This window comes from Colletotrichum truncatum (assembly GCF_014235925.2).
Source record: "Colletotrichum truncatum strain CMES1059 chromosome Unknown Contig_0009, whole genome shotgun sequence".
NCBI classification, from domain to species: Eukaryota; Fungi; Ascomycota; class Sordariomycetes; order Glomerellales; family Glomerellaceae; genus Colletotrichum; species Colletotrichum truncatum.
Genome location: NW_027222406.1, coordinates 153,014 through 176,916, shown reverse-complemented (window position 1 = coordinate 176,916; position 23,903 = coordinate 153,014). Strand labels below are relative to the sequence as shown.

Here is a 23,903-nt window from a genome sequence, read left to right as displayed (position 1 = left end):
TTTACAGTGCCACACTGTGCGTAGGGATAGGCAATGCGTGTCCCACTTAGAGCGTCCAGGGTCCAACCAATCCACAACACCCACTGGCACAGGGGGGCTTCCTGCGAAGGCAAGGCAAAACAAGACTAACACTTTCCGTGAGAGGTACCTTGTTTGGGGGCTTGCAGAATACACAAGTTTTGAATCTCCCCCAGCTAAGCTAAGAGACGACAAAACAGAGGGACTGAGAAAACGGGAGTGTAAGGGGGAAGGAAAAAAAAAATAAAGGGAAAGAAAAATTAAAGACCAGAGGGACGGCTGCGGAGGCCGCGGTTGCGAGTCCAGGTGGGGTGCTGCTGCGGTAAGTCGTCGGTTCACCAGGTTCTGAGTTCTAGACCTCGGGATCGTCCTGGACCCCAAAATCTGGGTACCTCGGAAGCTGAGAGTACGAGTAAGTTGGGGGCAGGGTATGGACTGAGTAATAGTAAAGAAAATAGACCCAAAAGAAAGACACAAAGGTGATGCTCTGCACTACAGGAACGGCCTTCACTCAGTCCCATCATAAACCACAGATGGTAAGGATAGGAAACCATAGGGCGCCAACCCAAAGACGGGGAGAAACTTGCCAATTACCCCAGAACAAATGCAACGGCACCCTCGTGTTGAACCTACTTGATAATGTAGCCCTCTCCCCGTTGCTCGAGCCGTCAACCCTGTGCCTGTGCCTGTCAAACAGCTGCCCCCTGGCTGGCCCTCGCAACCTCATGAGCTACCTTTCCCTACCTACGGCATATACAGAGCATCTCACCACGCACTACTACACTACACCAAAATGGTCCTGTTGAACTCCGTTGGCGCCCCTGTGATGCTCCTCTAATTGGCCGGCTTTGGTAAATGTTGTGGACGAGGCGTCGGGGGGTACTATGGGACTCAATGCACTGTGAGGCAGTCCGCTGCCCAAGAAACGGGACATTGACACCGGGTCCCTGTCGGCGTTGCACCGAATGGATGTCCAGGATGTCCTGCAGGAGACGGCACCCTTTCCCGCCCCTCCAGCACCAGCTTCACACCCCAAGCGGCCTTCCAAGTGAGCTCCCCCCATTCCGTGTACAGTATATTGGCTCTGTCGCATTTTGTTTCTTCTGGTTTTTGATTGATTCCTCGTTGCGGCAACTCTGTGTTTTACCACTGTCTGTGGACGCGGTAAGCTTAACTACCCCTAGACAATACATTGCCAATAATAATGCAATTACATCATGGATAAAATCAAGGTTGTCCAAGACGTTTAGGCTGTGAAACGTTAGTTGCTAGGTAGGCTCGACATAACTTGAAACGGAACAAGTTGAAGAACTCGATTTGAGAGGCCAGAAGTTACCTTTACCCAACATATGTATGCAGTTGCGGTTATGGCAGCCAGCCTCAACATGATTCGGTTCCCGTTGTTCCTCAGAGGGAGTAAGCCCAGAGTGCGCCTTTTGAGAGCCGTGAAGTTGCCGCCCTCGCAAACCACCCTCACTGCCTTATCCGGGGAGATGAGAGCTACATGCAACCGATATGAGCCAGCACCTTGTTTTGCCTTTTACCCCTTCACAGCCATTCACTCCCCTCCATCAAGTCTGTTGGTCGCGTCACTGTCATTCTTTTCCTGTTCCTCCCGTCTGTTGCCTCCCAAAGCCACCCAAGAGCCAAGACCATGCGGCCGGGAGATTAGATTCTGTTGTTGGAGGGTCGCTTCCTGGGCCAGTCAGCCTGCTGAAAAGTCAGCTTCAGTTCTTCATCAAACTACACAGGAAGCAAGGCTCCCAATGCAGCTGATGAGATGACAGATGACTGCCTTTCCACAAACAGGCAACAGGCCAGACTAGGCGAGGCCGGTCCAACATGCCTAGCCGGGCTCGACGCGCCTATCCCCACGAGCGCATCCATTGGAACCGGGAAGAGGGCTCACTTGCGGTTGCTACTTGGCGGTGCAACATGGTCATTTCCAGAACGCCAGTCCTGGAAGCTTTCAACTCACCTAGCACTTGTCGCTTTGCACTTGATTGGCAATGTGATTAAGAGCTGACAAGCGTCATATCGAAAGATAGTGTATAGTCAGCCTGCCGTCATCTTTGCTCGGAACCCAATCCTGTTATGTTGTTGGCCAACACGGTTCCACGGGAAACCAGCCTCTCCCGTCAGATTGCAAGGCTAATGTGGGTGGCAGGCCTCGCCGGCCCGTCACGTGGGCTGACGGCCGCCACCACTGGTCTTAGCCAGCCTCCACAGCCCTCTAGCCAGTTAGTTAGTTCTTCCAACCAACAACACCACTTTTCCCATTCTGAGCGTTCTGTGCTGGTTTCGCCCACAGGTTATGAGCCCAGCGTTATTCTTTCGGAATAACGTCGTTTTACCCATTATTCTACTCGTCTGTCAATTTTCTATTGATTCACGAATTTTTGCGATTTTATTCGCTTTATTTACCCTTCTGTGCGATTTTCTCGCTTTCTTTCCTTCCTCTTCGCTGACGAATTTCACTTTCTGACGCGACATTGGCTGCCTGGCGCGCACGAATATCACGTGGCACGCGACCGACCACCACAACCCACTGGTTTTCACGAACACCACGGTCAACAACAGACTTTTCAGTCACAACTACAACTTTTACTTCGATTCCTCGTTTTTCACGAGAATTCAACCATTTCAGCTTCGGTTTTTCGAACCAGCCCATCAGTTTCTCGTATCTTCTACGAGTATTCATTCTTCCCTTCGATTCACCGTATTTCTACGGTCGGATCTCACAATTCCACCCATTTCTCGTGTTCTTACGCAAGATTCTCCCTCCTACACAATCCAACAGCACGCGTAGGTGGCAGCGAAAGTAAGCCATCTAACGTACAGACACGCCTCCAAAGCTGCGGCCTCGGAGAAACGCCTGTGATCGAGGTGCGACTATAAGTCTGTCCCGCACTGTTGTGATACCCTCACTTTCACTTCAAGATGTCTCAAAACGACTTCAAGACCGTCTTCACGCCTCTTCCTCGCCTGAAAGGTGAATCCAACTGGAACACATGGCGCATGCTTGTTACAGCGACCCTGCGAGGATACGACTTCGAGATATTCCTCGAGACTGACGTCCCTCGCCCTGCTGACCCTATCGCTGCAGAGGAATGGAGAAAGAACCGTAACGTCACGAATGGTCTCCTCATGAACGCCAGCGAATCGGTTCTTGACAGACTCTGCACAGCGGGTTGGGTTGACGATGGAAACCCTTACGAATTGTGGCAGGCGCTCGAGAAGCACATTCCGAGAATCTCACAAGACGCCACAGCTGCCCTTGTTGACGAGTTTGCCAAGACCACCGCCAACGATCACAAGACTCTTCACGATGCCCTCAATCGCTGTCACCACCTCAGAAAGCGTATTGAGACCATTCACGGTCGTCTGCCAGACTCCTTCCTCGCTGTTTTCCTCCTTAACTTCTTTAAGGACCGACTTCCCGATACGTACAAGCATTTCACATCGAAGGGCGCCACCCATCCCACGTGGAATGAGGTGGCTGATACGATTTACACGCTTGCCCAAGACGAGGATCAAAAGCGCAGTTATGCCACTATTCGCAACACACCTGGAGGCAAGTCTGCTGGCAGTGGGGGTCCTGCCTCTCCAGCCGTCACCACCACCGTCACCTCCACTGTCACTGCCTCCAAGGAAAAGAAGAAGTGCGACCACTGCAACTGTGATCACGAGACCACAAAGTGCTATGTCGCCCACCCCAATCTCATCCCTCTACACTACGTCAACCGGGATAAGTTGATTGAAAAAGCGAGAAAGCACGTGTGTGGCGATCGCTGCCGCTGGGATCAGCCTACTTCTGTTGATGGCACCCGCCAGACTGTTGTCAGAGCGTCACCTGCCATCTTGGGTCAGTCTGCCCTTGCCTCCATCGCCAGCCCAGCAGTTTTCACTGCTGCCCGCGATGACCTCATCACCCGAGACGATATCGTTCTCGATTCTGGTTGTACTACTTCAACCTTCAACAACTTGCGATATTTCGTCAAGTACGCTGAAAAGAGCGATTTGACACCTTCCACTTCTGCCTCCGGCGCCCCAGTCCGGTCACTTGGCGTGGGCACCGTCTTCTTCCAGACCCAAGACCCCACCAACCCTGACGTTATTCACGATTGGACACTTCACAACGTTGAGTACAACCCTTCCAGCCCAGCCAACTTACTGAGCCCTGGAAAACTTCGTCGTGATCACGTGGAATATGATTGGCAGACCTCAAGCCTCATACACGTGACACAGCGCACTTCCCTTGCCAAAGTTCATTGGGTTTCTGACGTCTGCGTCGTTGAGACTCATGATACTGGAAATCACGTGCCTCGAGATATTGCTGTCAGCCTCGCCGCCTTCCGGGCTACCCAGCGACCGTCTCTTGAACTGATGCACCGCCGGCTGGTTCACGCCCACCCATCACGTGTTGTGGAGGCTTGCCGCCGTGTTGGCATTCGGTTCACAACGTCAGAAATTGACGCTTTCTTCTGTGAGTCTTGCCATCTCAGCAAATCCACTGAACGGATTAGTCGAGACCACCCACTTCCACTTACGAGTATTGGCGATGAAATTCACCTTGATCTCGTTGGTGTTCTTCCCCTATCAACAAAAGGGAACCGTCAGGTTCTACACCTCATGGATAAGTATAGTGGTTACCACTGGGTTGTTTTTCTGCCCAACCACAAGTTTGCCACCATCCTGGCAGCTATCAAGAAATGGGATACTGAATTCTACAGTCTCACCGGCCTCAAGCCCAAGGTTTGGGTTTCTGACAATGCTCCCGAGCTAATCAAGGTTTTCAACGACCCCTACTTCGAGGGTACTCGCCACAACACGACTATTGCCTACACGCCTTCCATGAACGGTACTATTGAGCGTGCTGGTCGTACCATCGTCGAAGGCGCCCGGACACAGCTGATTGACATGTCCCTTCCAGAGGAACTGTGGGATTACAGCATCGATTCGGTGACTCAGATTCTCAACCTCTTGCCCACACCCTCCAAGGGTAACTTGAGCCCTCACGAGATCATGGCGAGAGAGCTGAACTTGGCTGCTGAACGTGAGGCCCCCCACATTGAACATCTCCGAACGTTTGGCTGTGCTGCCTACGTACACAAGAAGGGCCCTCGACGCCCTATGCGCTCTGCCAAGATGGAACCACGAGCAATCAAGGGATTCCTCGTCGGTTACGGTTCTCTTCGTGGCCACATTTACTACGTTTACCTGCCTGATCGAAAGGAGGTTATTCGCTGCAGAGATGTTCGATTTCGTGAGGAACCGCACAAGACAGTGTTGCCTCCAACTACTGGCACACCCAACATTGATGAAATTGAACATGATGCTGCGTTTGTCGAACCAGATATCATCATCCAGTACACCATCCGTCAGAAGCCTATTGAAGGTGAAAAACCCGTGACTGGTGATCCCAAACCAGATGAGACCATCGTTGAAAAAGCGATGGCACCCACTGATACACATCTCATGTCTCCGCCACCAGAGAACCTGTTGGAGACCACTGCTACACCTCGTGACAGCATTACTAACGAATTGAATGATGACGAATTCGTCGCTTCCGTGGAAACAATGGAAACTGATCACCAGGACCCTGATTCCCTCTCCACGATTGTTGAGGAAGCAACGAGTCAACCGGCAGAGTCCTCTCGACCTCGCCGCGCCTCAGCCCAGCGACCACCTGGTCACTACCGAGCCGCCAGTGGCGTACGCTCCTATGCTAAAAAGACTTTTCTATCTGCTGACATTCCAGCTTCACTAACTTCTCGTCAATTCTCTCTCAGCGTGCTTTCTGCTACTGCCCTTTCGAAAGTCCTACCCGACGGCGTGGTGATCCCGAAGTCCTACCGTGAGGCGCAGAAGAGCCCACAGTGGCCCCAGTGGGAACAAGCCTTCGAACGAGAGATGACTCAATTCACGGAAAAGGGGGTTTACGAAGTCGTTTACCCACCACGTGACGCTAAAGTCCTGCCCGGCAAGTGGGTATGTGACATCAAAACCAACAAAAACAACGAAATCGTGCGCTACAAGGCCCGATATGTGGTTTGTGGAAACCACGAGAAAGGTGACTGGTCATCGCAAGAGGTTTACGCTGCAGTTGCCTCTGCCACCGCAACCCGCCTTTTCTTCGCAGTTGTCGCACTTCTCGATCTTGAATACGAAGTATATGATTTCGACACTGCTTTCCTAGCCGCCTCGATTCCAGAGGGGGTTAAGGTGTACGTCCGGCCCCCCGCTGGCTACGCCACTGCAGACAACAAGGTTTGGCTGCTCCACAAGGCACTCTATGGATTGAGAAAATCACCACTTTGGTGGTTTCGACTTATCAAGGGTGAAATGGAACGAATTGGCTTCACTGCTGTTGATGGGGAGGTTTGTCTCTTCGTCAATCACAAGATTAAAGCGTACGTTCTTATGTACGTCGACGACAACGCCATCGCCGCTCCCAACAAGCAAGTCATGATGGAAGTTCGTCGTCTCCTCGAGAAGGTCTGTTCTCTTAAAGACCTCGGCGAGGCTACCGATTTTCTCGGTTTCCAGATTGAACGCGACAGAGCTGCCGGTAAGATTTTCGTTTCCCAAGCCAAGTACGCAAAAGCAGTGCTTCAACGATTCGACTTTGATGGTTTGAGTGCTGTCAAGACGCCTATGGCGACCACTGACGATCTGCCCGTCACCTGGGACAAGAACGAGTGCTCGCTTGACGAACAACAACTTTACATCGAACAAACCGGCTGCCTTAACTTCCTGGTGGCTGGAACTCGCGTTGACATGGCCTACACCGTCAGTAAATTGTCACAGGCGAATTCAGGGCCTTCTAAGGCCCATCTTCGTGCTATTAAGCACTTATTCCGATACCTCAAGGGCACCGTTTATCTCGGTATTGTACTTGGAGGCATCCCCACGATCAACGAGTTGGGGCTCTACGCTGCTGCAGATGCCTCTTTCGCTGACAACAAGCCATCACGAGTCTCGACAGGTGGTTACGTCGTCTTCCTCGCTGGTGCGCCGATTGCTTGGAAGTCAAAGAAACAGACTTTCGTGACTTTGAGCACCACGGAGGCTGAATTCATCAATCTCACACCTACGGCAATTGCTGTGAAGTGGATCAGACGTTGCCTCTCCCAACTGCTCGGCAAACCCATCACCACGCCTACTATCATGTTCACTGACAGTGCCAACGGCTACGACAACGTCATGAACCCACTCAACGAGGCACGAACCCGCCACATCGACGTCCGATACAAATGGATCATACAGGAGGTTCACACTGCGAAAAGCATCGAACTCCGACTCATCAAGGGCGCTGATATGGCCGCCGATGGACTCACGAAGCCACTGGTTGCGGTCAAACACAAGGAATTCGTTCGTTTGTTGGGCATGGCGGAGGGATTGGATTGAGAGGGGGATTTTGAGACTGTGGGACTATTGATATTGAGACTTCGGGATTCGGAGGATTTCACGGCCTCCTATTGGCCAGGTTTAACCGGTAATTGACCGAGTTTTCTAATAGTTGAGAACTCCTCGGATTTGGAGGATTTGGGACTTTTCCTGTATTTCCTATTATTCTACTGCTTTTTCGCTGAGGAGTCTGAGAGGGGGTGTGGGTGGCAGGCCTCGCCGGCCCGTCACGTGGGCTGACGGCCGCCACCACTGGTCTTAGCCAGCCTCCACAGCCCTCTAGCCAGTTAGTTAGTTCTTCCAACCAACAACACCACTTTTCCCATTCTGAGCGTTCTGTGCTGGTTTCGCCCACAGCTAATAAAGCAAGACAATGTAAATCAACCGGAGGGCGTGGAGAGCAAACGCATCAATCAACACCCCCCGAACTGAATCGAAGAAGCCATTACGCCCTAAGGGGGGGAGTAGCACAAGCTACGGACAGAGCAAGAAAGTGAGAAAGACGTTTGAAGAAGAAGAAGAAAAAAAACCTCCGAGGCCGAGGCATCTCGGCGTCCCTGAAGACGCCGTCAACTGTAACAGACACTATACAATGCGCGATGTGCGTTAGCTGCAAATGGCGCGAGAGGGAGGGGGAGGAAGGGGAGGGGGGGAAAAAAAATTACAGAGCTTGAGGCGATTCGACCTTGGATGCGGAGAAGGATGGAAATCCTGGGGAACTTCTTGGGAACCCATGTCTTGTTGCAACTTGGTCTTCAAAGGCCCTCTCCAAAAAAGTGACATCAAGGGTCTCCTGTCAGTTGTCCTTTTTAGGCTTCAGAAGCGAACATTTCTTCCCACCCAGTCCAAGGCATCAATTGCTACACAACTGATCGACATTGGTATACTACTATCGTTACGTTGGTTGGAATTAGCCGCGGTTTCAAGCGGTGGTCGGCGTCACTGGTCTGCCTGATGAACATCGGATGGATCGTTGGCGGTTACAATCAAAATCCCGCCCAAGGACAGACATTGTTTGCTTCTGTGGGATCTATTATCGAATGTCCGTGGTGTGTGTTCGGTCTCGGTCTCGAAAGAGACTCTGCTGAGGGATCTGGGCCCAAAGGACTTTTTCCCGCCTCTGGAGGATGCGCCGAGAGATAGATGACCCTGCCACCAGTCCACCACGAAGCGTCAAAAATCTCGTGGGACTTGCATAGGCGAACGACAGATTCGTAAGCCGGTGTGACGGTTTAACGGCTAGCTGCGTGTGGCCGGCCCTCTGGAAGCGGTGCTGATCGGCTGTGAGAACCTGCAAGGTCCCGCGAAGCTCACATAGAAGCCAGAGAAGGCTATGTGGCCTGTTTTGCCGGCCTGCTCTCCGCGTCCTTGCAATAGGCAACTTCTCACTCTCCTGCTGAGAGGCGTAGATGCGCATGTTCAAAACCGGACATATTAACTCAAATTTGTTGGGCCAGGGATGCCCAGAGACTTCCATCACCAACGACCGAATGTGGGCCAAGTACCACACCTTTTCCTGTTCGACACTGTGATCCTGCAGCCTAGGATGGCGTTGGTAAAAACATGCTCTGGTGCTGGCCCTCTCATCTTTCGTCTTAACCAAAAAAGCTCGGGCTCCCGACCTTCATCCCATCATTTCAACCTTCGCGAGGCCCCCGACATCACGCCACCATCACCAGCTCCCATTAACCGCTTCTTCAGCGGCGGTAGCTCTTGATTACAAAACCGTGACAAACCACCATTTCCTTCATTCGTTTACCTTGGAGCCAACCCGCTACTGCTGAGTCGTTTTACAGGCAAGTTGTTACAGGCGAATGGTGACATCGATCGAGAGTTGCAACAGTGATACAACGTCAACTCCTAGCAGGGAGGACCCCCAAAGATTTGGCACATATGGGCGACCGGTTCCTCAGGTACCGCCTGTAGTTCCGACGTTCCTGTAGCCGACGTTCTCTCTACCGGAGGAACCCTACTGCCATTCAATGGTAGCTAGGCCGGCTTCCAAAATGGGACCGTTGTTTCACCTATTTTTCCCGGTTGAGCACTGCAAGATATCGCCAACAAGCAACCCACCTCCATAAAGAGACGAGTAGCACTGTTGTGGTGCGGCTCGAGTGGCATTCCCTGTCGCAACTCCGCGTTGCTTGGACCCAGTGTTCTCCCCATGACCATGGTAAACAGGACAATGGTTATAACGTCCATTCCTATTATAGCGCGTCTTCTATGGATGCATCAAAACCTGCCCACCATATTTTTGCTTTTTCCTGTCGTGCCAAGTTCCGTTACCTAAGTGTAGAACCGATAAAAGACACAGCCTACTGGCGTGTTGTGACGATCTTGAATGGAACCGACTTGCTGAGCGTAGCCGATGGAGACGAAGCGTTCACGGCGTATAAGCCGTATGCCAACGGATCGCAAGTTTTGTTTCACTTTTATGTTTTATTTTGGGTTTTTATTTTGTTTTAATCGTCGGGTCTCCGGTGCGGCGACTCTCAAAATAAGCCGGACATCCACCATGCGGCCAGCCGTCACTTCCCGGGGGCGGACTCATGGTTTCGTAACATCCCACACCGTCTCCATGTGCCGAGCTGATCGTCGAAGCCGGGCTGAACCCAGATACGATTTGTAAATTCCCGACAGCCATCTCGAATGGCGCGTAACATGGCTCCACGTCGGCCTGTCAGAGTTTGCTTCCGGCGCTCGGACGGTAGTGATCAGCAAGAAGAAGAAGGGGAACCGTACACGAAGAAAGAAAAGTCTTCTCTGCTGCGCTCAGACTCGTATGTTGCAGGCGGGCCCTTACTCTGCAGTAGTGCCTCACTTGGGCACCACCTCATCAGTTGGCAAACTGAGCAGATCCATATGGGGGCATGGTAAGGTTCAGACGTTGGTCAAACCAACTACCACTCCTCTCATTCCTCTCACTGTCTCGTTTTCGTTCTTGGAAAGCCTATGCGCTCGGCCAGGACATCGGTGCCATTACGCGGGTGCCGTTCGACTGGCGGCGCGACTGAAGACATGCCAGAATAGAACAGAGCTGACGTAAAGGCTGTGATCGAACTGCATTGTGGAGTGGCGGAAGATAATGAACGTAGGACGTGGCTTGCGGGCTCGCTTTTTTTTGATGTTTGAGGTTCGCAAAATGTCCTTCTCAACCGGTCTGGCTTTACTCAAGGCAAGCATAAGGGGCCAGACTATCTTGCTTGCCATTCCGATCCTCAACCGGGGACTTCCGCCCCCGATTGTCGGGTAACATATATTAAGCCGGGACATTTGTGTGCCCAAACCTGCATACACTGAGACGTCGAGCAGGACATCGTTAGTGGAGAGGCTGTCACGCCCGCATGTGTTGATAAACCTGCAGTAGCTGACTGCCTAGATGAACTCAAAAATAACGAACGAAACGGCTGGGAGCTATGGCCTCATAACCTACCTCCTTTGATGGGGCTCGGCCTAGTTAGGACAGGTTGTTGGTGATCACCAACACACAAGCATGGAAAATCGAGGTATATTATGGAGAACGCTGAACGAAGCTGCGTTTGGGTAGCAACAACGAATGGCGTGAGGTTGAATAAAGTTTGTGTGTTAGTTTTCCCACGAATCCAATCTGCCTCGTGTCTTTCTTTCTTTGAAAAGATCTCTGCTCAATGGGGGCTTCCTCTTCCGCCTTACGCGCCTTGGCTAACCCAAGTTGGATTAACCTGAAGACAATCCGTGAAACTCAGAATGTCCGGCACAGGCTCACTTACCGCCTTGTTCCAGGTCCGTTCAATTGTTAGCAAGTTAACTAGATTCACTGAGACCAAAAGAGGGAGAAAGTTCGATATGTGACGTAGCTCCGTCACAGCTTGTCATGTGGCTATTGGTCTTACTGACGTGACTTGCTGCTGCCAAATTCGCCGATACAATTTGGAATCCATGAGCTCCTCTACCAGAGCCACCGTAGAAAGTTGTTTTGGTCAGCTGTCACGTAGGTGCCCTTGCCATCTTTGCTTTGGCACCTTGAATGGTCGATACAGGGCAACTCACTGTACGTGTGAGCTATAGAGGCATGGGACTTTGAGAACTGTTCATAACACTCCTTCCTTCAAAGCAACGTCTCAATTTGGTAGTCTATTTGCGGATGGCATGCCGACCGAAACCCAGATGCTTGTTCGGATATACACTGTAGTCACTATTGATGACGGCCCAGCGATAGCTTCGAAAGTTGTAGCAGTTGCCAAGGTGACAGGCCCGACTCTCGTTGAGCCATTTTATAATAGGCACCTATCTGTAAGCTACGGACCCGGGTCTCTGCCGACTCTGTGCTATGTGCCTTTGTACACCCCAGAGAACACACTAGTGGCGAGGATCAAGTAGAGGAGGGAGCTCGTAAAGACTGAAGCTTTCGGTCCGCCTGTTTCTTCCGATTTCCAGTTTCGACGGCGTTGAATCAGCTAACAAGCCATAGTCGATGAAAATCATACTTCTACCCGGGAACGGAACCGCGGTGCCGGAGACGATGGAATAAGAATGCAGTAGTGAGGGCCAACATGCCGGGGAAAAGCTAATATGATGGACGCTACAACTGGAGCCTGCATTGGCTCCTAGCCATGGTCGTCCCGCAAAGCCTGAAGCCGTCTTCGGGAAGCAGAGGCTAAGGAAGCTAGTGTTTTGATGGACACTTGCTAAAAGCGCTGGCCCAGATTTTGGGACGTCTATAGTAGGCTGGCTCTACTGGAGCGCCGTCAAGTTTGTGCTCTGGAGGGGGGAAAAACGAAACAACCAAGCAAGGCTTTGTAAGTCTGGCGATGTATCTGTCCTCCGACCTGTCTAGCTAGACCTTTCGGGCCCCTTACGACATAGCACTTGTGCTGTATCAACCGGCTGCCATTGATAGGGGCGTGAACGAGCCAAAGAGCAACCGGGAACCCAGGACACAACAACAAAAATTTAGATACCTGTTCATGATCTCATTTAGTTTTCATTTGGACAATTTTACTCAAAAGTTACACTGGTTAATCACAGGCCCAAACCCCTTTTTCTTAGAAGGAGAGATGTTTGTTTGTATAACAACAACAAGAAAAAAAAAAAGAAAAAAAGAGATGGATTCAATGCTTGCTTCATTTCCAAAACCAACTGCCCTTTTCGTTAGGGTCATTCTCTTGTGGATGGTCCCTCTTGCTTCCAGACCCGGTAGAAAAGCTTGCTGACCAGGTATAATCGGAGCGTTTCTCCGTCTGCCTACTGACCTCCTCACCCTTGTCGTTAAAGGTTGTGATGGTCTTGGTGACACTGATGTTGCCCTTTCCGTCGTCACGTTCCTGTACATTTTGTATTACTCTCCAGCCCGGAGGAAGACCTTCCGTAGATAGGTCGTTGGTGTTCGAACCCGCCGTTCCACCGGTTTCTGTTTGCCCTGAACCACTGAAGCGGGCCTTACCCATAACTGAAAAATACGAATCCTCTTCCGTTTCCTTATGTTCCTCTTCGGCGCGATGTTGTGTCTCCCGCTGGACGTCCTCTGACCTGTTCTCTTCAAACTCCTTCGGAGGATTTCCTTTTGGGGTGGGAAGAGCCTTCCGCTCATGAAAAGGATCATCCTGTTCCTGCAACCAGCGCTGCCATCTCTCACTGATGGCTCCCTCGAGCACATCTGGTCTGGGTGCCCAGCCGTCCCAAAGGCCCTGACGTGTGAGTTGGTGAAGCCAGAGGATAGGGGGTAGTCCTTTGGGGAAGGATTCTCTCCATTCCTTCTTGACGCGATGCCTCTCGTCGATGTCCGGGAGGCCCTGGCCGCTGCTCACCATCAGGAGGTCCTCAAAGGCGTCCTCAAAGCCAAACAGGCTTGGGTCGGCGCCTGCAGGAAGGTCTTTGGGGGTCGGCTGTGGCATGTCGCGAAGCATCAGGGGTGAATATGGGGATTCTATCAGGAACGAAATCCACATCGCCTGGTAGAGGGATTCGGTAAACTCCTCCGCCCTGAAGAGGGCTTGCATAGGGGACATGGCTGAAAAGAGCTCAAAGACGGTTGGCTGGGGGAACGGAGAAGGCGACGATCGAGGCTGAAGACTGTCATCCGGAACGGCTCTGCGTTCATCGTCTTGAGGTCTAGGAGGTTCAGGCCAGCGGCCATTCAAATTGCGTGTGACTGCGGTCGGTATGCCCAGCACGCTATGAAAAACAGAGGCAACATGGTTGTCAACTCTTTGCTTGAAACGAACGAAGAGGTTGTCGGAAGGAGGATTGTCCGGCATGTTGCAGGTATGCGATGTGTTAGCGAGTAGAGATGGGATGTCTTAGTTGAAAATTCGAGGCTCGTGGGATCGGGATTGTCTCAGTTGATGAGAAGCGTGTGAGTGTGAGATCAGGTGTGTGCAAGCAATCGCGGAAGACATCCGGACGCGAAGAAGGCACCTAAATCTTCATCGACAACGAATTGAGAAAGCGACGTCGTGACTGAAGTCTCATGAATATGACGAAGTATATCAGATCAGATCAGACCAGCTCTCCCGGTGGCAAGCCGTGATGGCGGGGTGGGAAGGTAAGTCCAATGAGGTGGGCAGTTGAGTTCGGAGACTCTCAAGGTCCGATAATCCCCAACAACTCTCTGAGAGGGTCGCCGTGACCCAGCAAGAATACCCTGGAAATATCCAGTCAAGTGCCCCCGCCCGAAAATGGCTACGGCGGATAACGGACTGAGCCACAACTTAGCACTGGGTACCCCTGCCCAAAGCACGTGTTGTGACGAGAGGCTCGCATTCCAGTTGGCTGCACCAGCCTCATACGTAGTACAACCAGTGTCTACCAAGTGCCAACAAAACGTTGTAGAGACAGGGTGCACGGTTCATTCCACCAGCACAACTCACAGTACAAAATACCCTTTTTTTTTTTTCCCTTTTCCCCGGCTTGTACACTAGGACATGTGAACCTGAACGTACGGGCGCCACGAAATGACAACATATTGCAGCAGAGTTGGCTACCCCACCTCAGTGCTGAGCCACACTTTACAGAGCCAAGGGCCATTTCCGCCAGCCGGTGCTGCCCTCAGGGACCTTTTTTTTTTTTTTTTTTTTTTTGGCATAGGCCCCTGGAGGCTTTAGCCAGGAATGTGATTGATTGTGGGACGTGCCCAGACCCACGTCAGAGTCGGGTCGGTCCTGGCTTGCCGACCGATGCGTCGAGTATCGGACCCAGTTCAACGCTGCGTGTTATGCGTGTTGCGTTGCGTGTGTGAGAAAAGACGAGGAAAGATCAGAAGAGGAGTAGGTTACAGGCCCAGCGTCAGCCAAGTGCCATCACAGCTGGTCAACGCCGCCGAAACCTGATCTGTCTTTGACTCCTTTTTTCCCCTTCTTTCACCCAAAAAATATCTATCTTGCAACGCAGATCCTCATGGCTGGCTACGAAGATTTGCACCCCAGATCTTGACTCCATTTTCCGACGTCCAAGCCCAGATGAGACGACAGTTGCCCGAGTCCAACACCATCCGCCGCGCTTGGATGCCCGGCGAATCATTTAGTTGCGCCGTCGTCATTCACGTCAGCCTCGCCTAACTAGCACCTCTTTGTTTTTTTGTTCTTATTTTCTTTCCCTTGACCTTCGAGGACAGGAACAAAAACTGGTTGTGAACCCGCATGCGAGGCGATCTGCTGGTATCCTCATAAATCCCCCCCTACCCAGCGGCCATGACTGCAGCTTCTGTGGTGATCGCCGCCGACCCTGCGGCACGACCAGGTCGCGGCAACGGCGGCGATGATAAGGACCTGCAAAATTGGTCTTCGCTCATTGGTATTATCACCGCCATTGTCGGCAACATTCTCATCGCGCTCGCTCTTAACGTTCAGCGCTACGCACATATTCGACTGCATCGAGAGCGCGCCCTGCTTCGGCGGAGAGCGAAAGAAGCCTTGAAACATGCGCAGAACGGAGGCCAAGCCGGTCCCTATGGCTCTGTCGGCGTCGGCGGTGATGGAGGCCGGCTCGAAGAGCAGCAAGAAAACGGACATCACGATACCGGCGAATCCGAACCCCTGACGAGATCGTTCCGCTCCGAAGACTCCATCGGTTCCGACTATTCCGGCGACGACGAAAAAGCCTCCTCCACATATCTTAAATCGCCGTACTGGTGGATGGGGCAGATCCTGATTACCTTGGGCGAGCTTGGTAACTTTTTGGCATATGGCTTTGCTCCCGCCTCGATCGTCTCGCCTCTGGGTGTTGTCGCTTTGATATCCAACTGCATCATCGCGCCGATACTCTTCAAAGAGAAGTTCAGACAACGCGACTTTTGGGGGGTCATTATTGCTGTCGCAGGCGTCGTAATCGTCGTCCTGAGCGCCAAGCAAGAAGAAACCAAACTAGATCCGCACGATGTCTGGGATGCCATTACGACCTTGGAGTTCGAGATATACCTTGCCATTACGGTCTCTCTGATCATTGTACTCATGTGGGCGAGCCCGAGATACGGCCATAGAACAATATTAATTGACTTGGGTTTGGTTGGTCTATTTGGTATGAGCTTTCCACTCTCAACATCACCGCTGATACCGGGCAAATTGCTGACTGACATCTTCGCCAGGTGGCTTTACCGCTTTATCTACCAAGGGCGTGTCTTCGATGCTCTCGTCAACTCTTCTGGGAGCTTTCAAAACCCCCGTCACCTATGCCCTTCTCTTCGTCCTCCTCTTCACCGCCGTTATGCAAGTGCGATACGTCAATAAGGCACTACAAAGATTCAGTTCCACCCAGGTCATCCCCATCCAGTTCGTCACGTTCACCCTCTGTGTCATTATTGGCAGCGCCGTCCTTTACAGGGACTTCGAGAGGACATCGACCGAACAAGCCGTCAAGTTTGTTGGTGGCTGTTTGTTCACCTTCTTTGGCGTCTTTCTCATTACTAGTGGCAGGCGAGAGGAAGATATGGACGACGGCGTATCCGATGCCGACGGTGCGGAGGAAACGATTGGCCTGGCCGAACAAGATCCTGCGCAGCCGCTCCCGCCTTCATCCGTCTCGATTTTATCAACATCGCGCCGGTCTTCAAAGGCTTCCATCGGCTTCCCCACGAATAATGGGTCAAAGCCTTTTAGTATGCAGCATGACTCTGGAATCCCGTCGCTTCGGGTTCCGGCCGCGGCTTCGGCCGGAAATCTTGTTGGCACTGAGTCCGAACCCCTGTTAGCCAATCCATGGAGTAACGCCGCAGACGAGATTCTCCCTCCGCCCGGCACACGAACAATCTCAGATGACTCCATAGCCACTTTCCCCGTCTTGGGTTTCTCTCCATCAGAGCCAGTAACCCCGATTTATGACGGGCATTTACAACCTGGTCTCACTGATAGACCGGTAACCCCTCGCCCATCCATGCCCAGTCAGCGACCTCACAGCCATCAGTACCCGGGGCCGCTGTTTTCCCCGTCCCCGCTATCTTCCACAGTCAGTGCAGTGGTCAAGGACACTCTGCTTAGGAACGCAGAAAGTCCGTTGATGCGCAGAGCGTCCGTGAGAAGGCTACGGTCAAGTATACGAGCCAGTCTTTTTATGCCCGAGCACGAGGATGATGCAGACATCGACCCGGAAAGCCAGGATTTGATGGGTCGGTCTCACGGAAATGGAGATGGAGGGCCACCAGAGCGTACTCGAACAGCTGGCGAGGACGCTCCTCGAGGATATCAGACTGGGAGACCTCGAAGCCTAAGTGATACGTTGGGTGAGTTTTTTAGGGTAAAGAGGAAAAGAAGAGATGTCTACACCGACGCAGAAGAGGAGGAAGTGTGAAGCAGCCCAGGTTAGGGTTCCTGACTCAACGTTTTATTCGGGGTCGTTTATACATATATATATTTTTATATTTTACCAGGGGAGTTGGGAGGCATTATGGTTCATCAGCATTGCGTACAGGCGTTTCTGGCAAGGGCTCGGAAGGTTATTCGGATGCCACTCTCATCGTCCATCGCTTTGCGGCGTGTGGGATCAGATTCATGGGATGTTGGCTTTCTTGGGCATAGACATTGTATTAATTATTCCTTACATAGGGTGAGGCACGGATGAAATGGACCTTGTCTACAACAACACTGCAATCTGATCGTGAGAGTGACGTCTTTCCCTCCGGACCAAAAAGAAAAAAAAAAAAGAGAAAAGAGAACAATAACAGAATAGCGTATTCAGGCCATGTAACGACCTGTATGGATGCCGCAAAACAACAACCGTAATTAGACTTGGCAAGTTTGTGACTGACATTTGTAAACGGGTGCTCGTTAAGGTTAATTATCTTTTAGAAACTCTGGCTACTCCTGCCCAGGCCCATCATGCGTTGGGACCGAACATACTTCTCGCAACTCAAGCGCCACCCCTAGAGTGAGCCTTCTTCTTCCGCATCAAACGCTTTCTCGCAATCAACATTGGCTTGACGTCCTCACGATCGACGCCCGCCCCCTTCACAGGGCCGGATGATTCCTCTTCTTTTCCGTCCTTCTTCTCCTCCTTCTTGACACCCTTGTTCATATTGCCTTTCTTTCCCGGCTTCCCCTTCTTCTTCAACGAGGCCATCTTCGGCATGTCCTTGCCCTCGGCCTCAGACTTTTCGTTCTTCTCCTTCTCCGTTTTGCTGTCTTGGGTCTTCTTGTTGCGGTCCAGGTTCTTCTCGGCTGCCTTACGTCTGGCAACAACAGATGCGTTCTCGATGGCGAATTCGACGATGAGGCGATGCTTCATGCCATTTTCGTTCTCCAGCTGGTAACCGTTAAGAACGCGCAGGCCCATGAGCGCCCAGCGGTGTGATGAGTATTCGATGAAGCCATATCCACGACTTCTACCGCCGGCGGCCTCGGAAACCTTGGAACCTTCACGACTCTCGAACTCAATCTTGGCTTGACGAACGATACCCTTGCGCTTGACCTTGCGCTCGTGCTCGCCCTCTTTAGCTTCCTTTGCGCTTCTGACCTTCTCCTCCTTGGACAAAGGCTGGCGCTTGCCTTCCTTGACATCTGTAGCGAACTCGACACAGGCCTTGCGGGCCAGCTCCTTGAGCTCCTTGGAGCCTATATTGCGCGGAATGTTGCGCACAGCCAGACGGGTCAGACTGATGTGCAACGTAGGGTTGCTTTGGACGAGCTTCTTGCGCTGATTGGCACTCTGCTCTCTCATCTTGATTTCCGAGGGCGTAAGTTTCTGGTACAGTGAAGACCTTGTGTCGATCTGGCCCTCGTTCAGCAGGAAGAGACGACGCTTGTCCTTCTCGCGTCTCTTGGCGCTACCGTCAGCGGCCAGGCGCTCGGCGTCGTCTTTGCTTACGGCCTGAGCAACCTGCAGGAGTCTGTTGTCGAGGGTGTAGCGACCATCCTGATCTGCGGTCTCGTCCTGCAACACGGAGTGCTTGGTGGGCAGACCACTAGCTTGCGTGCGCGGCGCGCCCTTGATGCAAGCTCTCGCGTCTTCCTCCTTGACGAAGCAAACGAATCCAGTGCCGGCTGGTCTATCAGTCGCACGGTCCATGACGACGCGGGCGTACCTGACAGGGCCAAACTGGACGAAATGTGACTTCAGTTGCTCGTCAGTAACGGTGAATGGAAGATTCCTAATGAAAATCGTAGTTTTGTTATCGGATGATGTCTGCTTCTTGGGAGAGGACTTCTTATCTTCCTCTGAATCGGTGAGGTCCTCCTCCTCGTCGGAAAGATCGTCATCCTCATCATCTTCGTCCTTATCTTGGTTGTCGTCACTCTCCTCCTCGTCTTCAAGGTTATCCATGTGGTTCTTGAAAAAGTTTTCCAGGTCGGCGTCGGCATCTTCAGGGTCTTCGTCATTGTTGGAGTTCTGGGTGGGCTTCTCCTTCTTCGCTGGGGTCTCCTTCTTCTTGTTCTTGGGCTTTTCCTCTTCAGCAGCTCCTTCATCCTGATTTTGCTTCTCCCATTCACTCTTATCAACAGCCCAGTCGACTGCGATGGGTCTTCCATCGATTACCTTGCCATTGAGCGACTTAAGAGCAGTTTCGGCATTCTTGCGTCCCCTCAGAGTAACAAAACCGAATCCCTTGAGCTTGCCTTTGTTTTGTGGAAGGTCGGCAAATTTGACAATACCGTAGGCCCGGAAAAGAGCGGACAGCTGGTCAGATGTCTTGATTGTCCAAGGCAAATTGCGCACAATCAACTTCGGGGGTTTTCTGGCCTCCTCGAGTGCTTGCGCACGCTTCTGCTTTTCGCTGGAAGCGGCCGCTCCAACGGCACTCTCCTTGCGGTCGCGATTTCTGGCTTCGGCAATGTCGATTCTGATACGGCGACCCTCCCATAGCACGTTGTTGAGTTTAGACTTGGCTTCTGTGGCATCGTCGGCATCCGTCAAGGTAACAAAGCCGTAGCCTCGAGAAGTCTTGGTGCTTGGGTCAAGAACAACAGTTGCGTGCTTGACAGGGAAGTGCTCGGAGAAGAAGTCGGTCAAGGTTTCGCTGGTGGCGTTCGCTGGAAGAGAGCGGACAAAAAGGGAGCGATTGGCTTCTACACGAGCCTTCTTTGATTTCGGCTCTGATGCTGCATCTACCGCAAGATTTTCTGCGACAGCGGCGGCAACAAGAGCATCGTGCTCATCCTCCTCAGCGCGAGACCGCTTCAACGGCTTAGCGGGGGAAGACATTGTTCTGATTTCAAATTAGAACAACAGAATTGGCGTAAAAACAAAACAAACAGAATCTCAGTTACGAGATTGGTGAGGATGTTGAGGAAAAATTGATTGCCTCTACCTCACACAGGGAAGTGGCTGCAGTGATCGAGGCTGCGAAATTCTACGATAAGCATTTTTTTTCCTTCGGTCAAAGCTTATCACCACGTGCAGATTGATTTCAAGTCGGACAGCGGGGATAGACAAGACCGACCCCGCGCTATACCCGATACGGAAATATATTGACTTACTTGTTGCAGACTGGATAACAACAAAAACGCGCCGGGGGTCACCCACTGTAATTGTGTGCGTTGGCAGCCATTTCATGGGCGGGTGACAATCCGTCAATCAACAAACACATATTTTCCCCCTTCATCTACCATAACAGTTATTTCCACACCGCACGTCTACGCCGCCTGGTGGAATCCCAAGCACCCAGCGATTCCCAGCAACTCAAAATGCCGGCGCGAGTCTCTACCAGGTCCACGCGGGGCACGGCCGCCAGCTCGAATAAATCGTCTGCAGCGACCCATGGCTCCCGAGCATCAACATCATCACGCTCTTCCTCGCTCGCGCTCGACGTACCGACCGAAAGACCAGACAACGAGCTTCGCGGAAAGGTGTGCGCCGTCTTTCGTGATGCGCAGAGAAACACAGCGTCGCACCGCAAGCTCGTGGTTACCTTGCGCAAGATCCAGGAGGCTTGCGCTTACGAGCCCACCAGCAACAAGCAGTCTGCATCAAGCGACTTCGATGAGGAGGCCTTCAACTCTGAGTTCGTCCGGTGTGTCCTGAGGGTTATGCCCATTAAGAAGTCGGAGAGCGTTGGAGAAAAGACCATTCGATTTGTCGGGTTTTTCTTGCGACATGCGAACGACAAAGATAACGAAATTCTTGGCGAGGTCGACGAGGATGCTAGTGTCATGCCTGAGACTCCCAGCACACGACTCACTAGTTTCCTCATGGAGACTATCCTGCCCCTTCTCATGGTAAAAGATAAGTTTGTGAGGTACAGATCCACCCAGTTGGTTTCACACATCATCAACTCTCTCGACGCCATCGATGACGATCTATTCCAAAAACTCCGACAAGGACTCCTTAAGAGGATCCGTGATAAGGAGGCTATGGTGCGCGCCCAGGCCGTTCTCGGTCTCGGAAGACTGGCTAACAACCTTGACGCCGCTGCACACTCCGACGATGATAGTGAGGAGGATGAAGCGACAGGACTGCTCGAAAAGTTGCTCGAGGTTCTACAGAATGATCCTAGTGCAGACGTGAGAAGGTCGCTCCTCGTCAACCTGCCGATTGCCCCTGCTACTCTTCCCTATCTACTTGAGCGCGCCCGAGACCAAGATGCCGCGACCCGCAGAGCAGTTTATTCGCGATTGCTACCCGCACTCGGCGATTTTCGTCATCTGTCCCTTTCTATGAGAGAGAAGCTCCTCAGATGGGGACTCCGTGACAGAGATGAGAATGTCCGCAAGTCTGCCGGCAGGCTCTTCCGAGAACGCTGGATTGAAGATTGTGCTGGTGTTGCGCCGCCCGAAGATGGTGCTCAACCTGCGGAGCCATCACCTCCTAACTTCGATGGTCTCCTCGAGCTCCTCGAGCGCATCGATGTCGTCAACTCGGGCGTTGAGAATGGTGTTGCTCTCGAGGCGATGAAGGGCTTCTGGGAGGGTAGACCTGATTACCGGGAGGCTGTGACATTCGATGATCAGTTCTGGGAAACCCTGTCCGCCGAGTCGGTCTTCATGGCCCGAAGCTTCAATGATTTCTGTAGGAACGAGGGCAACGGCAAGTTTGAATCTTTGGTCGAAGAGAAGCTTCCAGAAGTGACCAAGTTAGCATTTTACCTCGAACGGTACATTGGTGTCTTGGTCGAAGCCATCAAGAAGGCATCACAAGCAGAGGGTGAAGAGGAGGAAGAGGAGGACACCGTTGAACAAGAGTTCATCGTCGAGCAACTTCTTCACATCGCAATCACTCTTGACTATTCCGATGAGGTTGGCCGACGGAAGATGTTTGCCCTGCTTCGTCAATCCCTCTCCGTGCCAGAACTTCCGGACGAGGTGACAAAGCTTACAGTCAGTGTGCTTAGAGACATCTGCGCCCCTGATAATGCAGGCGAGAAGGAGTTTTGCTCTGTCGTTTTGGAGTCTGTTGCTGACGTCCACGACACCATCGTTGATGACCTACCTGATGACAAGACTGAGGACAGCTTTCACTCAGCAAGGTCAGAGGTCAGTGGTGACGCCACGCCCACTAGAAATGGGAGCCGTGGGAAGAGTCCTGAGCTCAGCGAAGAAGAAGCTCGAGCAAAGGCTGTCAAAGAGATCATGATCAACATGAAGTGCTTGCATATCGTGCAGTGCATGTTGTCTAATGTCGCCGGCAACTTGCAACAAAACGACCATTTGGTCTCTATGTTGAATAACTTGGTTGTTCCGGCAGTGCGAAGCCATGAGGCTCCTGTGCGTGAAAGAGGCCTTGTGTGCTTAGGTCTCTGCTCCCTGCTCGACAGATCTCTGGCCGAAGAGAACTTGACACTTTTTATGCACTTCTTCACCAAAGGCCACACGGCACTTCAGATCACTGCCTTGCAGATCCTCACCGACATTCTCAACGTTCACGGAGCCCAGCTTCTTAGCACAACACCGACACTCCTCAAGGTATACATCAAGGCACTCAAGTCTGGAACCAAATCACCCGAAGTCCAGGCAGCCGCCACACTGGCCGTGTCGAAGCTGTTGCTGGGACGCGTTGTTACAGACCCGGAAGCCGCGGCTGAGATGCTCAAGACCCTCGTCGTACAGTATTTCGATCCTGCTACAGCTCATAACCAGAGCGTCAGGCAAGCTCTCAACTACTTCCTGCCTGTCTTCTGCTACTCTCGGGCGGAGAACCAGGATCTTATGCGTTCTGTTGCCCTCGACGCTCTGCACATGCTCGTGAACGTTCGTGAGAGCTTGGAGGATGACGATGCTGATGTGGACGAAGACATGGAGAGCCTAACGACCATTGGTGCTTGCCTAGTAGATTGGACAGACCCTCGCAAGTGCTACAACCCAGCTCAAGGCCTTGAGCTTGAGAAGAAGACTGTCAACGGCGACATTCATTTGGAGTTCGCCTTGGACATTTTGGACCGGCTGAATGGAAACATGAGCAGTAAGTTGATGAAAGCACCTTACAAATGATGACAAGTCTGAGTACTGACAAAACTGGCAGAGGGAGAAAAGAAGATAGTGGCACCGCTGCTTGGAAAACTGTACATTTCCCCGGCCAGCACAGAGACGAAGATCAGGGAAGTGTACGACGAGGTTTCCATTGCCGTAGACGACAGGCTTATCACCGATACGACGGGGCGAAACGCTCTCAACAAGATTCACTTGAGCTTGGGCAAGATTGTTGCTGCTCTTGGAGAGCAGGAAGCAGAGCCTCGCCGTGTAAGCAGGAGCGTCTCCGTTGCGTCTGTTGCGCCGTCCGCATCGGCAGCGTCTGAGAACAACGATGCCGATGAGGACAAGACAGTTACCATAGAGCCCACTATCAAGGAAGAGGACGAGGACAGCAATGAGGGCACCGTTATCCAACGATCAGAAGGAAACTCGTTGGTGAGCGAGCTCCTATCGGACGAGGAGGGTGCCTGAGTGCGAGCGATTGAATATGACATGACCGTTTCCTAATGACCAATCCACCCCTGGTTTGAGGGCTTAAAGAGCTTGACGGATTGAATTTTTACAGAGACTGATGATCTATGTACTAGTAATGATGATCCCCTTGCGGAACCAAACATTCTTGGTTCTTTTCTTATTTTTCACAAATTGACTTGATGTGTACCTGTT

The 23,903-nt window shown here is 52.1% G+C and overlaps 6 protein-coding genes across 6 annotated transcripts; 4 read left to right on the top strand and 2 right to left on the bottom strand.

Moving 5' to 3' along the window:
- Positions 1–2,332: 2,332 nt before the first annotated feature.
- Positions 2,333–2,503, top strand: CTRU02_212589 (uncharacterized protein; the record flags this gene model as incomplete). Its single annotated transcript, XM_036723580.1, has 1 exon — positions 2,333–2,503. The coding sequence occupies one exon, from the start codon at positions 2,333–2,335 to the stop codon at positions 2,501–2,503; it is 171 nt and encodes a 56-aa protein (XP_036584856.1).
- Positions 2,504–2,958: 455 nt separating this feature from the next.
- On the top strand, positions 2,959–7,428 carry CTRU02_212588 (reverse transcriptase domain protein; the record flags this gene model as incomplete). Its single annotated transcript, XM_070205877.1, has 1 exon — positions 2,959–7,428. One exon carries the CDS (start codon positions 2,959–2,961, stop codon positions 7,426–7,428), a length of 4,470 nt encoding a protein of 1,489 aa, XP_070060270.1.
- A 5,102-nt stretch (positions 7,429–12,530) lies between these two features.
- Positions 12,531–13,664, bottom strand: CTRU02_212587 (uncharacterized protein; the record flags this gene model as incomplete). The annotated part of the gene is made up of 1 exon (XM_036723582.1): positions 12,531–13,664. One exon carries the CDS (start codon positions 13,662–13,664, stop codon positions 12,531–12,533), a length of 1,134 nt encoding a protein of 377 aa, XP_036584858.1.
- A 1,431-nt stretch (positions 13,665–15,095) lies between these two features.
- Positions 15,096–17,187, top strand: CTRU02_212586 (DUF803 domain membrane protein; the record flags this gene model as incomplete). Its single annotated transcript, XM_036723583.1, has 2 exons — positions 15,096–15,921; positions 15,989–17,187. The coding sequence occupies 2 exons, from the start codon at positions 15,096–15,098 to the stop codon at positions 17,185–17,187; spliced, it is 2,025 nt and encodes a 674-aa protein (XP_036584859.1).
- A 558-nt stretch (positions 17,188–17,745) lies between these two features.
- CTRU02_212585 (RNA recognition motif containing protein) lies at positions 17,746–20,034 on the bottom strand (the record flags this gene model as incomplete). The annotated part of the gene is made up of 1 exon (XM_036723584.1): positions 17,746–20,034. One exon carries the CDS (start codon positions 20,032–20,034, stop codon positions 17,746–17,748), a length of 2,289 nt encoding a protein of 762 aa, XP_036584860.1.
- Positions 20,035–20,516: 482 nt separating this feature from the next.
- On the top strand, positions 20,517–23,708 carry CTRU02_212584 (nuclear condensin complex subunit; the record flags this gene model as incomplete). The annotated part of the gene is made up of 2 exons (XM_036723586.1): positions 20,517–23,226; positions 23,287–23,708. The coding sequence occupies 2 exons, from the start codon at positions 20,517–20,519 to the stop codon at positions 23,706–23,708; spliced, it is 3,132 nt and encodes a 1,043-aa protein (XP_036584861.1).
- Between the last annotated feature and the right edge of the window lie 195 nt (positions 23,709–23,903).